The sequence below is a fragment of the Microtus ochrogaster genome, chromosome 8 (genome assembly GCF_000317375.1).
Source record: "Microtus ochrogaster isolate Prairie Vole_2 chromosome 8, MicOch1.0, whole genome shotgun sequence".
In the NCBI taxonomy this organism is placed as follows: domain Eukaryota; kingdom Metazoa; phylum Chordata; class Mammalia; order Rodentia; family Cricetidae; genus Microtus; species Microtus ochrogaster.
In genome coordinates, this window is record NC_022015.1 from 83,248,616 (window position 1) to 83,266,073 (window position 17,458).

A 17,458-nucleotide genomic window follows, 5' to 3' on the forward strand; every position below is an offset into this window, starting at 1 on the left:
AATAGCTATGCTAAGTACCAATTGTGGGTGTGGTTTCTTTGTCTTATTTTTGTTTGGTGAGGTAGATATGAGGGTTGGACCTGCTTCCCTGCTTCTTCTGCGGCTTCCCCACTGGATGAGGCTGAGCCTCAGTAGTTCAGTCATCAGATGGGGAGATGCCGAAGGCTAGATAAAAAGGAATAGCCAATCAGACAGCCCTCCGTCAGGAGAAGTTATGTGTCTTTCATGAGGATGCTATTCTGCATGTTGCTGTATTTTTTAATTATTGTAATGAGGTGTGATTGTCTATTGGTTACCCACAATTCTTCTTGGGGACTCTCCCCCCCGGTAACTCTTGTCAACACTTGTTAATTTGACAAAAGGCTACAAATTAAGCTCTGTTAATTTAATGTTTTCTCACCGAGATCTAAATACCGAAAGAGGCCCAAAGCGCAACTGAAGTCCTTTGATTCGCTGTACTTTATTTTGGTATAAATTTACATTCATTATTGTTTTCCTTTGGATGTGTAGCCCTCAATTAGTGTGATGGCTCCATTAAAGCAAGCGAGACTTCGCCTTTAATTATTACAACAAAACACCTAGTCTCAGCTTGGGGAGAGGGTCTCTATTGACATAAGCAGAGGTTATAAAATTTAATTAGCCATTCCTATCAGATTTATGGCATTCAAATTGTTCTGTGTTTCTTCCCTTTGATCCTGCCTGTACAATCCCCAAGATTTTTGTTCTGATCAAATGAGAATAAAGCTTACTGTACAGAGAGAACTTCCCCTCTTCTCCGTTTCCTCGTTCCCACCCCCCGGCCTTATTTCTAGTCTCTCACTTTTTGTACCCCCTTCTTTGTAGGCAAGGTCAGCCTGTGTACCCAATCACGACAGGAGGGTTCAGACACCCCTACCCCACAGCGCTGACAGTCAACGCTTCTATGTCTAGGTGAGTTGCAGTGACCACTCAGAAAGCCCCTCTAGACAGCCGCCAGGCCACCAGGGCCCATGAACATGTGTGGGTATATTAATATAAGCCAATATTCACTTGACTTCCCTCTACAAAATCCCAGAAAGTTGCCTTGACCTTTCAAGGTAAGTGATTGCCTGTCTAAGACATTAGTAGTCTATCCGGATGTAGAGCAACATAGTGTCACAGATTAAGAAGGCAGTTGTGGGGCTGGGAGAAGCTCAGCAGTTATGAGCACTTGCTGCTCACGAAGAAGGCCTGGCTTCAGTTCCCAGCACCCACGTGGCAGTTCACAACCATCTATAGCTCCAGTTCCGGGAATCCAGGACCCTCTTCTGGCCTCCTCTAGCAGCAGGCAGGCTCGTGGTGCTCATTCATCAGGTGCAGACACTCACACACATAAAAATAAATAAATCTTAAAAATCACAGCAAAGTGTGCAGGGAAGGGATGTTTAGAGTGGGCAGGGCTTCAGGGAGAAGTGGCTAGAGTGGGTGGTGCTTCTGGGGGAAAGTAGCCAGAGTGGGTGGAGCTTCAGGGGAAAGTGGCCAGAGTGGGCGGGGCTTCATGGGAAAGTGGCCAGAGTGGGTGGGGCTTCAGGGGAAAGTGGCTAGAGTGGGCAGAGCTTCATGGGGAAAGTGGCTAGAATGGGCAGGGCTTCAGGGGAAAGTGGCCAGAGTGGGTGGGGCTTCAGGGGAAAGTGGCCAGAGTGGGCGGGGCTTCAGGGGAAAGTGGCTAGAGTGGGCAGAGCTTCATGGGGAAAGTGGCTAGAGTGGGCAGAGCTTCATGGGGAAAGTGGCTAGAATGGGCAGGGCTTCAGAGGGAATGTGGCTAGAGTAGGCGGAGCTTCAGGGGAAACTGCCAGAGTGGGCGGAGCTTCAGAGGGAAAGTGGCTAGAGTGGGCAGGGCTTAAGGGGAAAGTAGCTAGAGTGGGCGGGGCTTAAGGTGAAAATTCTAGAGTGGGTGGTGCTTCAGGGGAAGTGGCTAGAGAGAGCGGTGCTTTTGAAGTCATTGTTTCTCTGTTATCCTCTGCTGGGCAAGAAATAAGGAAGTGAGGAGAAGATAGCTTAATGATTATTAATCAGACATTTGGGAAAAAAAAATAGATGGGTCTTTAGAAAGCTCAGATTTCAGTTCAGAGTCTGTAATAAGCCATATCCTGGCCTCTTAGGGCAGCAGTGTCCAATAGAAATGTTTACATTCCCCCCAACCTTTCCTGTCGATCACTTTAAGAAGATTGCCCCCTGCCCACTACAACCCCCATGATGAAATTGTTTTTTACCACACGTTATATTTATCAGTCATACTGTGTGACTGTAGTATTCACTTTTCTACACACTGAGGCCATGCCACAGCTGCCATTCTGATTTTCTGTTTTTCTTAACTTAGCTTTTACATGTGCCATGCATTTACACTTTGTAGCACATATCAAGTTAGACTGAGCACATTTGAGGGACTTAAGGACACATGCCTGGTGGCCATGGTATTGTCTTCCCCAATGCTGCTAAATCTTTGAAAGTTGTAAAGAAATTATGCGTGCATCCATTCCTCTAGACTCATATTTAAAGCATATATACTGCATATACATGTATCGCCAGGGCTCATTTTCCTCTGTCTAATTAATTCCAGCTAATTTTTCAGTGACTGCTAGTTTATTTACAAACTGGTTGGCAGCAGTATGTTTAAGTAGTCACTAATTGCCCCTAATGATAGTTTTATTTTCTGTTCATCTGATTTTCGGTTGAGTTAATTAAATCGGTGGAGGTTTAGACTTTCCTGATGGGCTGAAGCAACCAATCCGTTTTGATGATGCCACGTGATTGAATTAGCATGCAGTACATGGCAAGGCTGCTGTCCCCCTGCCTCTGCCTCCATGCTCTGTGGCCAACGGCGGGAGCCAAAAGGAGAAAAGGGACTGAAGGTTGCCTGGAACGCCTTCTCCTCCTGCAGCAGGACAGCAACTATTGTTTTGGACAGAGTGAGACTCACGCCCCCGAGAGAGGCAGGCTAGACTTTAGAGTTATCCACAAATATCACGCAGCTTGGAAGATCTGTGCCCTACATGTGATATATCAGCTCCATCTCAGAATCCATGCCCGTATAAGCTAGGCAGGAAGATGATTTTCTATCTCCTCTCTGTTGGAGAAAGTAGAAAGGTTATACTCATTAAATGATGTCGTCACCAGCCCCTGTAAAGCGTGGGAACGAATGGAAACCCTCCTGGGAGGAGAGGGGAGGGGGCTGCTTGTGATCCTGACTCGGTCTCAGTGTTCGCATGCTGCTCCCAACTCTTCCTCCTGCTTGTTTGTTCAGTGCATCCAGAGGCGGAAAGCAACAAAGTAATCGTAGCATCGGGAGTGGGGGTTAAGCTTATTGATTGAATTATCATTAGGAGGCCAGCTGATGATTTATAGGTCGCAGAGTGTGGAGGAAAGGAAGAGGGTAGCGGGAAGAAAGGTTAGGGGCTGGTGGTACATGGCGGGGGGTGAGGGGAGGTGGCCAATTCCCCAGGTAAGCCAAATGAAAGGTAGCTAGTTAAAAAAGCGTATACAGCAAATTAAATGCATTATTGTGGTAATGGGGCGACAGAAGTATAGGTCTATTATATGTATGGCAGTTATAGCGAATGTAGGCAGCTTGCCCTGTTCCAGAACACCCTTTGATATTTATTCTATTCAGCAGCGGGGCCAGGACTTCTCGGAATTAAGTGATGGGTCATTATACTTTAAACACCATGGAGAAGCCTAGATTGGCAATTAAACAGCTCTTGCTGACACTCACTTGTGCCACCCTGTGACCCCCTTTAGATTGAGATGTTGGAGCTCCGGGCCCTCAGCCTGCTAAATTGGGCAAGGCTCTTCTCATGACGAGAGCGGGCCCTGAAATCTGCCGGCTTCAAAGGGAGCGAGATCATGTATAAACCATAATGTGGGTGCACCGTGGCTCACAAAAAATAAGGCAGGAAGAGATGAAATGTTACAAGTGCAAGGGGGAAAATGAGAGAATAATGACGATCCTAATGCAACTCAAAGCGGGATTGTTGCACGGGAAAATGCATCCTACTGCTTGTGCATAAAATCAAGGCCGGCAGATGACATGCGGCTAACAGAAATGTGTCGGCACTGAAGCAAAGCAGGAGTGAGTACGAGAGAGGCCCCTGAGACAGCCAGAAACAAAAATTAGTTGTCCTTAACAAGTTAAGGTTCATCATTATATTCTGGCTCGGAGCCATGAAAGCAGACGGGGGTATATAATGAGCTGCTTAGAATTTTTTGAGGGTGTTTATTGCATTTCAGGAAGCGGTTGTCTGCAGGAAAGGGTGAAGGTGTGTGTACCTCGTGGGCCACACACTTACTCACGCGCAGTCTTTCTGCTGGTGTGCAGTTTTCACAGGAACCAGCATGTGTAGAGGTCAGGGAACTCGCAAGCACCACCCACATCCCCCAGGCCTAGAATGTTCTCGTCTTGACGCCTTTGCCTGGTATTTGTATGTGTGCCTGCACACAGGCAAGGCCATAGTCCCGCACCGTTTTTCTGTCTCTTTCCCTCGTATGTACACGTAGTCACATGTCAGAGGAAAGTAATGTGTGCTTGAGACATTCATAGGAAGACCTGCCAGCCCACCTGCCCTGCACTGAGGGACTTCCAGGAACGCATCTTCTTAACTTGCTTTTGCTCTGTGGCCTGGGGGCAGCAGGAGGAACAGGGTGTTAACTTGAGAACTCAAGGGTTTGCTTTTCCTTCCTTCCTTCCTTCCTTCCTTCCTTCCTTCCTTCCTTCCTTCCTTCCTTCCTTCCTCCCTCCCTCCCTCCCTCCCTTGTCTCTCCTTTTTGTTTTGTTTTGTTTCTAAGGACACAGGAGTGGGGTTGGTTGTTACTCCCCCGCACACACAGTCTCTGTGACTACTGTTAAAGCATCTTATTGTTTCCGAATGCCAGCATTGCCTTAGTTTGCAAAGACTGTCGCAGTAGAGGGTGGGGGTTCTAAGGCAGGTAACTACAATGGCTCTGGGACCTCTGAAAAGATCAACATCCTTCATTGGGTATTTTTGTCTCTGTTAGGATGTACTGAGCCTGTTCGTTCTCTATTTTTTTGAAATCCCATTTGTTATAATTTATTTTTCCGATCCACATATGAAAGGAACTCTGTAAACAAATACAAGATCCCTTTGAAATAACTGTCACCATGGCGCCTCAGCAAGACCCCTCTTGGCCGGAAGTAGCTTTCTCAAGAGCAGGGTGCTGGTCCACGCTGGTCCCTGGGTGACACTTTCCTCTGCTGGTTTGGCCTTATTAGAAGGGCAGCCATTGCCTCGGGCCAACTTCTCTTCACCCCATTTGAGCAATCTGTTCTTCCTTCCTTTGCCCTTTCTCTAATCACTGTGTGTGACTTCAGTCGAGGAGGTGTTTTCCCACCAGCACAAACAAAACATGTCATTTGGCAGCCGTTTGTCCTATGGAGCTGAAATTAGCGTTTGTGTCCTGGCAAATTCGTATGTCGGGAAACGCCGATAGAAGAACTGAAGTGTGTTCTGGGGACTTTCCCAGAAGCAAGGACTGTTACTGTCTTATCTGTGATTATGGTGTCTGTAATTTACAAGGATTTTGAATGATGCGCAGATAACATATTAAGTAAAAATAAGAATCTTAGAGGAGAAAGGGCATACAAATCAGAATTCAGTGCTTCGCTGTGTGTATTTCCCCATTTTCCTTTAAAAAAGTTATTCAAAATGCCGTGACTTAGGATGGGCGTCACGCAGGAACTATCAGAATCTCTCTCTCTCTGTCTCACTCTCTCCTATCACTCTCAAGTAGTGGGCACAGCAACAAAAGAGAAAATGAAAATCTGATTGCTCTCCGTCACCAGAATGAGACCTAACGAGGCATGCAGAGCGTTGTCGAGACATGCATATCCGTGTCAGCCACGTTAATGTTTTATTTAGCTGTCAGTGCACAACAGACGTTATCACCTGTCCTTCTAGAGCTGATCTGTGAGGACGCAGCTCATGCCTCAGAAACCAAGCAGACGTGCAATTTCTGGCTGGCCAAGCCCACTTTTCTGCCCAAGTACATCAGTTGAATTTGTCTTTTGCTAAAGATGTTAAAAATCATAATGTCTCATGTCAGTAGCAATAATGAAGGGGAAGATCGACTTTAATGACATTATGAGAATCATTATGTTTAATTTATCACTAATTAATGCTGGCAGGTTTCATATGCCCTGGGTTGCTTTCATGTGGATGCTACTGCGCTTTTTTTTTTTTTAAATTGTGTGTACACATCCCTCCTCGTTCATCCATTTGATTCTGACGATTTACACAGCTTTCTGTCTTCTAGGTTCCCTCCCCACATGGTCCCTCCCCATCATACTCTCCACACGACCGGCATCCCCCATCCGGCCATCGTCACCCCAACAGTCAAGCAGGAATCCTCACAGAGTGACGTCGGCTCACTCCATAGCTCGTAAGTGTTACAGTTGCTGTGTCGTGCTCCGTGGCCTGGGTGATGGTTGCCACGGTGGCTGCTGCTTGGTGGCTTCCTGGCCACGGTCAGCGTCTCCTGCTTGACCCTTGGCAACACCTCGTCCCTATGGCCTCTGGCTTCCTATAAAGGAGGACGTGCTCGCTAGCAGGTCACACTGATTGTCACACTGCTTCCCGGATCAGAGATCTCCATGGTGTGTGTTTGAAGAGATGGGGGATGGCATTTGGAGCTTTGTTCGGCAAGCAGGACAGAACCCTGGGAAGTGGGGTCGGCCACCCTGTGCTTCTCCTCTGCTCTGGGAAAATGTCTGTTTGCAAATGGTGAGGAAGAGATCTCAGAATCTCTCACCAGCCCGGCCTCCTCCAGCTGCTCCTGGGCCGTGCTCTGGGGTGGAAACGAACTTTTTAACTTGAAACCGCCAGGCTTGGGTGGGAAGAGGAAGGAGCACTGGCCCTGCTTTGGGGGATGCTGATGCACAGTTGCTTACTGGATGGCATCTGCCCATCTCCTTCTGTCTCTATCCAGAAAACATCAGGACTCCAAAAAGGAAGAAGAAAAGAAAAAGCCCCACATAAAGAAGCCCCTCAACGCGTTCATGTTGTATATGAAGGAAATGAGAGCGAAGGTGGTGGCTGAGTGCACACTGAAGGAAAGTGCAGCCATTAACCAGATCCTCGGTCGCAGGGTAGGTGGCCCTCCGTGGAGAGAACCAGAGTGGGCCAGAAACCATGACGGGTGTCCCTTTACACCTTGCTCTGCCGAGCATGGCCACAACCCTGCCACTTTGAGTCCTTGTCTGGCTTCTGCTGATCAAGATCATTGAGCTTTTGAACAGCCTTTAGGATACCACATCCCTCATCTTCCTGCCAGGACAGACGTGGTTTCTCTGGGTACCATTGTTAGTGTCAGGCCCCAGCAAGCATCAGTATCTGCACACTCTACCGTGTCTGCATAGACTCGGGCCCTTGTGGCATTGAGTCTCGTTTATCGCCGTGCTGCCATTTGTGATGTTTCTGCCTGTCTCTCTCTCTCCCTGCCTGTGTTCTCTGCAGTGGCATGCCCTGTCCAGGGAAGAGCAAGCAAAGTACTACGAGCTGGCCCGGAAGGAACGACAGCTTCACATGCAGCTGTATCCTGGCTGGTCTGCGCGGGATAACTATGTACGTGGACCACTTTCTGGAGAATTCAGTCTTTGTGGGTATATATTGTATGTCTGCAAGGACCCGAAGGATGGGTTATTGCCTGCTTGAACTGGGCTTCTAGACCGTTCATTCTGTCCACTTGTAGGACCTGTCCCTGACCTCCAGTCAAGGAGCTTGGCTTTCAGTGTGACTCTATTATATTAGCAGGAGGCAGGCAGGAAGCTGGCATCTGTGTTTCCAAATGGGATCCTGGAGACTGATTTGGGGTGTCTGTATTTTTCTACCTACCTGTTAGAAAAAGTAGAGCTCCAAAACACATTCAAAAGTACTGCATTCCAGAAATAGAGACCACTCTAGATAGATGGGTGGGTGGGGCATTTTAACTCCTTACAGACCTTCCAGCAGGGAAGGGAAGCCTCAGGGAGGGAAACCCATTAAGCATCTGTCTGTGGCCAGCCAGGCTGTCACAGGAGCCTGTTTCACCCTGAGAACGGCATGATGGGAATATCCCTGAAAGTAGCCAGCAGAAGCCATCTTTTGGTAGGGAAGATGAAATGAGTCTGGGTTCCACAGAGGTGGGGAAGAATGTGTGTCACATGACACATCTGTCACATGATGTGTGTGCTTCTGAGCTCTATTGGCAAATTTTCTGTCTTGCTTCTTAAACCTCCTCTTAGTAGGACTGTTGTTACTACCTGCGCTGATGGACACAACAGATTTCCAGTTCCAGAGCCCTGTTGTCTCTCCCATTAGTCCTGACCCTGTGTTTACACAGCAGCTCTGAGTTCTGGGCATCTTCCTTCTCCGGATAGGTAGCACGTCTCTTGCTTTGTCTCTTTGTTGCATCATGTTTGGTCTCATGAAATGTCTCTTCCATCCACTCTGATGTCACATCAAACCTGTCTTGCTGCCAGCACAGGCTTCTTTTCCTCTTCTCTCTTGGAGCCAGCAGAGTATTTTCCTGGTGGTGCCAGTGGAGAAGCTGGGAGGATGACTCCATTCCATTGATATCATCTTTCCAAGGGCTAGCTCTTTGAATTTATTTCACTCTTTTCCCTCATACCTGTTAAGAGTGGAGCTGGCTCGCCTGCTGTCCATCAGGTAGACAAAGAGCCTGGACTGGACTTTATAGCAATGCCCCTACCCATGACCCTTCAGGCTTCCCTGCCCAGACAGCACTTCCGCTCTTGAGAGAGCAGCCATTGTCACTAGCAGACGAGCATCATGAACTCTTAGCTTTGTGAGACCTTGCTGCTTGTCTTTGTGTGTGCTGCTAGGACGCCTTTCTTCTGAGACCTGAGGGAAGAGAAGAGCAGTTGAGCTCTCCCAGCCCACTCCCAGGTGACACTCCAGGGCTAGGCACCCTCCTGTACATATTCCACCACATCATCTCAGGACAGCTGTCCCCCTGACTCTTGGGAGCTCTGGTTTGTTACACGTCCAATCCTGGAGTTGTCGAGAAGGTATCCCAGAACAGGATCCAGTTTCTCCAATAGCTACCATATCCCAAGGCATCCTAGGCACCTGTCTTCACAGGGCCTTCACATAAAAACTGCCCAGCTTGTGGACCATGGGCCACTTACACCATGGACAGGGTAGATGGTGCCTTCTGGAGTTGCACAGGATGAACTCACAATCACAGCAGATTTGATGGCAGTGTCAGAAACATTCTGTTTGACTTGCGGGGAGTCATTTAGACACCGTCCTAGGCATTCTGTGATGCGCTTCCTAGAGTTTTCATGGTCCGCAGGCCTGGCCTGACCTCCATTCTGCCTTAGGAGGTAGCCAGGACAATAAGGAGCCACTGAGTACATGAGGGGGCTACTTAGAGGCGGATTGATATCAGACTGCAGGAACTTAGCCTCCTGGGCACGGGCTCTCGGGTTCCTGTTTCAGTGTTTCCTTACACATGTGTGGAAATGCATGCGCATTCCTTCCTTCCATGCTCCAGGAAACACACTGGGGTCAGGAATCTCACACCTGAAGCTTTTGTGAGTTTGACCATGGTGGGAATTTGTTAGGATTCCTTTTTAACTTACTTGACAACGGAGGTTCTGCGGATAACTCTGGCTGCTGCAAAGCCCAGAAGATTCTCTTGGGAGATGTGTTCAGAACCAGCACTTCTTGCCTTTCCAGCCGAGTGGGGCTTGGAGCCTTTATGTCACCACCTTAGGGAAGTGTAATGGAGGGAAACCCTATCTGGCTGCTCAGACTTGGCCTGTTCTTTGGGACCCAGGAGAAGCTAGCTGGTACCATGGTAACAGCTAGCTGACCCGGTGTCATAGCAGAGCATTCCTTCCTTCTTTTATTAAAGGTTGTATATGAAACTTGACTTCTTTCTCTCACTCTCATTTCTTATGCCTTTTCTTTATCTTGTTACCTTTAAAGAGGAAGTGGTCTTCCCTTGTCTCTTCATGTCTTCTTCCCACTAAACATTATCCCTATTCACCAGGATCTAGTAGTCTGTCTGCACTGCTCTTTGCTTGGCCATGACGTGGCCTGCATTCCAGGTGTCAGTGCACAGAAGAGAATTCTGTAGGGGACCATGAGATGGCCCTGGAGTGTAGACAGGGGCAACACAGGCACCTTCAGGTTAGACTACTTCTCTTGAGTCTTTCTTCCAGCTCATCCTACCTACCCTGAGAGTCACATGGCCTGCTTCCATTGTTTTTCCTTTTGTACCAAGAAACATAAAGGATCTGATACAGAGCTGCATAGAGGGACAGTGTTCCCAGTGACCCAGACCCTGTACCCTCAGAGGGTAGAGCAGCCCTCTCTGGAATAGCTGGACTCATCCAAGCCTGGCAGCCTTGGGGTTGCTGCACATCCATCCCTGTCCTTTTCTTTTGGGTGTCACTGTTCCATCAAACCTTTAAGCAAAGGTGGCAACATTTACATATTCTGAAGCACACAGATTGATTTGTAAGACCGCAGCTGCCTCACCTGGGCCAGAGAGCCTCTCTAGAGCCCAGCAATAGGGCAGGGTGTCCCAGAGTCTTGCTCGATCACTTGATAGGGTCAGGCTGTCAGGTGGTAATGACTTAAGGCCGTCTTTCCACCCTTGAAGTGTCGAAGAAGGGCTGCTACAGTAGAAGGCACAGTCCATGGCAGAGGGCAATGCTTTCAGACCACTTGGGTTGGCACTCTGGCTCCTCTTCATGGTAGCTGTGCCAACTCAAGGCCGTTGCCCAGCCTCTTTGTACCTGTTTCCTCATTCGTGACTCCGGAGTGTAAAGACACATGTCCTGTGTAGAGCTCTTGCCTGTTGAGTCATGCCTGGTTCCTCATGTGTACTTGGCTCCTGGTTTCTCAGGGTTTGACTTGCAATTTCTCAGCTTCTTGGTGTCATGGAAGCATGCCATACAACTGGTCTACTTTCCACATGTAAGAAAGTATACAGTCAGTGGCACAAGCCATTCAATACTTTTCAATAAGTCAGGCTCCATGGTAGATGACTTTGCCCACCTGTAGGCTACCCTGTGTGTGTTTGCACGGGGCTGGCTAGGCTGTGATATCCTAACACACTTGCGAGTTATGGTCTCTGTGGCCAGTGATGTGTTTGTTGGGGTAAGAGCATAGGGGAACACTTTCCCTTGCCTATGCCTGACCACCCTGTAATTTAGACAGAAGCCCAGGTGGCACTTGGTTCTCTCTTTGCTCCCACTCCTTACGATCCTTTAAGAGGAAGGATCGCACTACACTTCTGAAAGGAACCACTACTGCAGAGAAGCTAGAGTCATTTCTCTCTCAACTCAGGACAGGGAAGCGGGGAAGGTTTGTCTTTCATAGTGAGAAGCTATGGGGCAGGTAGGGCAGCTGTGAACCACTGTGGGCTTTGAGGTTTCTCTGTGTCCCTTGGGAGTGTGTCCCTCCTGCTGCCCAGCCTGCTCTCTATCCCTCCCGGAATCTCCCTTGCCCCTTTCACCTCCCTTTATGGAGTCAGACGTCCTGGGTCAGGCTGAAGAAGGGAGAAGGCCATGAGGTCTTTCCACATCGACCCTCTGGCCTTCTCTTTTCTCCAAGAAATGTGTGTCCTCCCAGCTAGGCAGAGTTCAAGGGTTGGATTCATGGCTGGCAGATTGAATAGACTTGGGAGATTAGTGGAGATAGCAAGCTTGTCCCTCCCGGCTCCCCTGCCATGTGCATCCAGACACCTCCCTCCTTGACCTAATTTCTTGCATTTCTTCTATTCATCTAGGGGAAGAAGAAGAAGAGGAAAAGGGACAAGCAGCCTGGTGAGACCAATGGTGAGTGATAATAGTCAGGGTGATGGAAGAAACACTAGTTGGGGGGCCACTCTTATGTCAGGCTTCCATCTGGGGGAGGCAGGAGGAATCCAAGGCCAGGACATTGTGGGGAACCCATCTTAGGGAGCCTTTTCTGTTGATGTGTTTTAATTAATTGCTTCATGACTGCCCTTTAAAGCTAGTAACATCCATTGTTGCATGAAAAGCCCGTTGTAATTCTGGCGGAATGTGTTTTTAAATAACTGCCAAGCCTGTAACTAGAGAGTCCGCGGTAGGCATGCCTCTGCCGGGCTTTGGACAGCCTGCTTACGTATGTGCCTGAGAAGGGGTGAGGAGGGGCCTAGGGGACCAGGCGGGGTGTGTGTGAGTGTTGGGGTAACTGGCTGTTCCTGAGTGTTCCAATGCATGCCTTTACAGTGGTAATCGTGCCCATTTTAAATTAAGGAGGTTTGCCATTCAGCGACAGAAACTAGAAATACTGCATAGGCAATGAAGGGCTCTTGGAGAAGGCCAGGCTTTACAGACAAACAAAAAGTTTGAAGAATTTGTGTAATTTGTTCTTTTTTTTCAGAACACAGCGAATGTTTCCTAAATCCTTGCCTTTCACTTCCTCCGATCACAGGTGCTAATGTCCTTTTGAGTCGTTAAAATAGTTGATAAACTGTTTTTTTCATTTTTCCTGCCATTTATAGTTTTATTAACATTAAACACGTATGACATTTGAACATCCTTTAAAATGATCATCTACACGGTTTCATTATGTTTCAGTAGATTTTTTTTCCAGTTGCTTTGTTGGTTTTATTTATTTTTTATTTTAGCTTCTGTTTCATTGATTGATTGTTCCCATAACCGTTGTTTAAGCAGCAAAGACAGTGGCTTAGAGCGGAACTAACTGTGCAAATTGAATATGCAGTATTTCTTTAAAAGAGACTGGTGAAGAAAAAAATGTAAAAAATTTAGTAATAAACCTCCTTAATCTAATGGCTTTTTCCGTTGCCCCACTAAGTTTTCTCACGCCAGCATGCAATCGCACTATGATTATTTTTTTCCTTTGCTTATTATTTATTTTTTTCGTTTGTTTGTTTGCTCTTCCTTTTGCTTTTTGACTTCATCATTTGCAAACCTGCTAGCGCTTCCTGACCACGCCTGCTTCCATGCCCGTTAGGAGCATCTAACACCTAACAGCTCATCCCATGGCCTCTTTACCTTCCTTCCCTCTTAATAACAATGAAAATAGATTTAAAAAAAAGAAAGAAAGAACTCCCAAAAGCTGCAATATCCCAATACCCACAACCCTTTTCTTTCTTTTTTTCTTTCTGTTTCATTTCATTTCGTTCTGTGTTCATTTGTAGTTTTTCTGTTTGTTTGTTTCTTTTCAAAACTGTGGTACTCAGAAGAAAAAAGCATGTTACGAACCTAATTCCTTCCTTTGCTTTGTTTTCTTCTTTGAGAAAAAAAAAACTGAGAGAATAAAAAAAAAGAAAACAAAAAACAAACAAAAAACCAGAACTAAACTAAAAGAGAAAAAAAATGGAAAGAGCGAGTTCTTGGCTCTTGCCGTCCTGCGGCGGCTGGACCCGGATCTGACCGTCCTTGAGAAGGGATACTGCAGCTTTATTTGCCACAGCTAATTTCACAAGTTGAATAAGTGTGATTTTTACATTTTTTAATTAAAGTTTTTAAAAAAAGAAAGAAAAGTCAATATTTTGCTATTAGTAACCCGGTCATTGATTTATTCCCTTTTTTATTTTTATTTTTTTCTTGTTTGTATCTCTCTCCCCCCTCCCTTCCCCCTCTCTCTCTTTCTCTTACTCCTCCTCTCTCTCTCTCTCCTCCTCTCTCCCTGCCTCCCATGTCCTCCTCTGCTCGCTCCTTTCTTGAACTCATTCAGACCTGAGCGCTCCTAAGAAATGCCGAGCGCGCTTTGGCCTTGATCAACAGAATAACTGGTGCGGCCCCTGCAGGTGTGTATAGTCTCCCAGATCCGCTGTGCTGGTTTGCAGCCTGTCTCTTCCGTTCTTCTCCCTCTGGCCTGTTGCTTTGTAGCTTTGTGTGTGGATCGTAGGAAATACCAGGGAGCGGGACACTGCCAGTGTATGGGCTCCACGAGGGATGTGCTTGTCTGCCAGCTGCTGCTAGCCAAAATGCCACTGTAAAACAGTGTGTGTGCCTCCTCAGGGCCGAGACTCAGATTCCAGCGTGCCCTCGACTGGGGAGTGTTGCCTGTCAACCCCCTTCCTGTGATAGCCCAGGATGTGCTCATCCTGGTCTAGGTAGAAGCCAATGACATCACCCACTCCCTTCCTCTTCTCTCTCTCTCTTTTTATTTATTTTTCATTGTTCCTTTTTTTTTGGTTTTGTTTTTCATTTTTGTTTTTGTTTCTGGTTGTTGTTTTCCTTTGTGCGTGCGTGTGTAGTGTGTGTGTGTGTTTTATTGTTTTGTTTTATTTATTATTTATTTTTTGGTTTGGCTCAGAGAAGCCCCTTCCTTTCAACCCCTTGATGAGGGCCGATTGTCAGGTAGAGCCGAGATGATGCAGAGAGCCGTTAGTGGAGGACTCAAGCCAACCGAGCACGACCCACCATTGTGTTGTATTTTTTTGTGTTTACCTTATGCTAACAGATGCAAATACTCCAAAGAAGTGTCGGGCACTGTTCGGGCTTGACCGACAGACTTTATGGTGCAAACCCTGCAGGTACATGACCATTCTGAGGCCTTGGGGACAATCAGAGCCTTCTGTCCTTCCGCTACTTAGTGGGTCGATTTATTTTGCCCTCATTCATGTCTACTTTCCCCCACTGGCATCAATGACTAATAAACTCTCCTTCTTCAGATTTTCCTTGCTAATTTCATACTGTTTCCTCCCCGCCCCCTATTCCTCCCTGTTCTTGTGAAGAACATGTCCCTGGTAGCAAGGACTGACAGCCATGAAGACAGGCACTGAGGATCTGGCCAGCTGGTGAATGACTCGGTGCCCTGTTCTGAGCAGAGAGCCACTGTGCCCCGCCCCCCCCCGCCCCCCACAGGTGTGAAAGAGTCAGAACTGGAATTTGGCAGTGGTAGCATTCCCAGGCGCTTTCTGTTAAAGACACTGAGAGAAATGCATTGGGGCAGGCTGATTTTTAAAAATCCCTTTTTTTTTTCTTTCTCTCTCTCTCTCTCACTCTCTCTCTCTCCCGCCCCACTTTGGTTGTTCTATGTTTAAAACACGTATCTGTATGGAGGAGCTCGTTAGCGGACATTGTTTTACAGTGCTGAAAAAGAAGCGTGGCATTGAATGGCGTGCACCAGCTAAGAGCCTGTGCGCAGCAAGGGCTGCAGCCAGACACTGCAGCGCTGCCAGGCCTGCAGAGCAAACAGTCGAGTGTTATGATACGCAGGCATAGCGTGGGTTCCCACACGCATCCGATCAGTCCAGAAGAGTCCAAATTGAGCCCCATGATCTGCCGGCAGGTCTCCCCACTTATGGCACTGGCAGAGAAGGTGTAGGTACTTCCTTCTTGGTGGAGGGAATGCGCTCTCGTCCCCATCTCCTTTCCTTTCCTTTTAATGACCACCTTTGGTTAAATTTGTTGTTTCTTTGTTCTGATACAAGCAGTCTTTGAATTTGGAATATTATGATGGTAGGTATCTCAACACCCTAAACACACATCCCTGTTCGTAGTGCCTCCCGCGTCACGTGTCCCTCTTCTCCATCCCCTTTTGCCGTGCTCCGTGTCTAGACGCTAGATCAGATGTTCATCCCATCACATGCATGCCCACGAGTCTGCTGTGTCTTCTCTGGTGCCAGTGTGAGAGATGGCTGACCACACAAGACCCCAGGGGAGAGAGGGAGCATCACTGACAGACAGCTACACAGATTCTCAGTACTCCAGAGTAAGGGAATTGGGCCCTAGACAGGCACCCAGCAGGAGAGCAGCTTCCTGTGAGTGGACAGCCCCAGGGACTTCCTGAGAAAGCCACATGGGTATGTTAGGTATTAAATTAGGGAGGTCAGGGACCTGCTTGCCCTCTGTAGGTAATAAGTTGTTTAGCACTTTATGAATGCCCAGGGTAAGACAGCGGAATACCCTGTCATAGCAAGTCATAGGCACCGTTGCCTGTGTCCCACTGGGAGACTGGTACAGGTCTCATAATTTTATTCCTGAATGGTTTATTTACGAACCTTTTTTTTTTTTTTATCAGATCAGTTGCTGCAAACTTAGCCTGGTCTCCTTCTTTAGAAACTACTACTGACGTTAACAAGGATAGACCACCCGCCCCCACACCCCATTCCTCAAATACAACCCATCTTTGCTTAAATCCATAATGGGTTATCATCCTCTCACCAGAAATTTCTTGATACTTTTACCACCACCACCAATAACATTTTAAATTGGGTTTTTATCTTGTTTTGCCAGTTTGAAACCCTTGTAGTCTCTTTGTCCTTGAGCGCCTTGGTTCTCTAAAGCACACGTTGGGGGCTCATTGTCCACAATGCACCATTTTTTCTGTTGTCAAAGAGACTGAGACATCCCTGGACAGAGGACGTGAAGTCCAGCAGGTCCCTGTCACTTCCCAGCCTCCAGACCTCAGCCCCTAGAAAGTTCTAGCTGCTGTTTTTCTGTGCTTGGGGAGTCTTTTTTGTCTTTTGGCTGTAGATGTGTTAGCAAGCTGACTTCAGCTGTCCATTTGAGGAGGACCTTCCAAAGTAGGACCAGGAAGCATACTTAGAAGCTACACATGAGTGTTTATGAGATGCCTCTAAAATGGGGTGGGTCACAGTATGGAGCTTGAACTAGGAGCTACCCATTCTCCTTCTGCCAGCTGTTCCATTATACACTGCCAAAACACACTGGGCTGGGTGCTAAACTCAGTGAAACATTCAGTAAACAAGTCAAGCAAAAATCAACGAGAGAGAGAGAGAGAGAGAGAGAGAGAGAGAGAGAGAGAGAGAGAGAGAGAGAGGGAGAGATGCTTGTGAATGGAGGCCTTTTCTGACCCATCCAGATGTGCGTATTCCAGCTGCCCCACTAGGGGCGTGTCAGTCCACCACCACCATAGTCCCCTGTTCTTTGTTCAAATGCTCCCCACACAGCATTTTCGAATGATTTGGAAAAGAGGGTGGGAAGGGCGAGGAGAGCCTTAGCAATGCTCCTAGCCAATCAGGACTCTAGGTTCTAATTTTATTTGGCATTTGAGGACATTTTAACCAAACCCTGTTTTGAGCCCACCAAGTTGCTTCCCCATCTTCTTGCCCCATCCTAACAGAGCCTGGAATGCTGGCTGCTTCATGCTCCCCTCTGGCTGTTCCTCACTCCCTCTCCCCCGCCTCTCCTCTGCCTCCTTTCTCCACATTGCTGCCTCTGTTTGCTTACACCCTCCCCACCCTCCTTTTTTTTCTTCCTGTTTTTAAAAAATGCATGGAGACCCTAGTTTGTGAGCATGCTTCTATCTGCAGGCTAAGGTGGTTTAAAATGGAGAGGTTAAATTATTTGTTTCATTTCTGGGATGGGAGCAGAACCCATAGTCTGTGCTAGTCTGTCCAGAGAGAGAAAGGAAGCCTGCTAGGCAGGGTAAGAGGGGACCATCCTTGTTCCCCTAGAGTTGCCCCAGCCCCAAGGCCTGAGCCTCAGGGAGGCAGGGAGAACTGAGCA

General features: G+C 47.6%; 1 protein-coding gene across 28 annotated transcripts in view; it reads left to right on the forward strand.

The window, feature by feature from the left end:
• Tcf7l2 (transcription factor 7 like 2) overlaps positions 1-17,458 on the forward strand; it is a 191,774-nt gene that overhangs the window by 170,475 nt on the left and 3,841 nt on the right. For 9 of the 28 annotated variants that reach the window (XM_005352488.2, XM_013348159.2, XM_005352491.2 and 6 more), the window contains 7 exons: positions 844-930; positions 6,286-6,411; positions 6,958-7,117; positions 7,485-7,592; positions 11,773-11,821; positions 12,393-12,443; positions 13,713-13,785. In XM_005352488.2, the coding sequence (XP_005352545.1) occupies positions 844-930; positions 6,286-6,411; positions 6,958-7,117; positions 7,485-7,592; positions 11,773-11,821; positions 12,393-12,443; positions 13,713-13,785 (654 nt within the window). Of the gene's footprint in view, positions 1-843; positions 931-6,285; positions 6,412-6,957; positions 7,118-7,484; positions 7,593-11,772; positions 11,822-12,392; positions 12,444-13,712; positions 13,786-14,444; positions 14,518-15,420; positions 15,447-17,458 lie in introns of those variants that run through there. The other 19 variants (XM_026781385.1, XM_005352501.2, XM_005352499.2 and 16 more) reach the window with 8 other exon arrangements.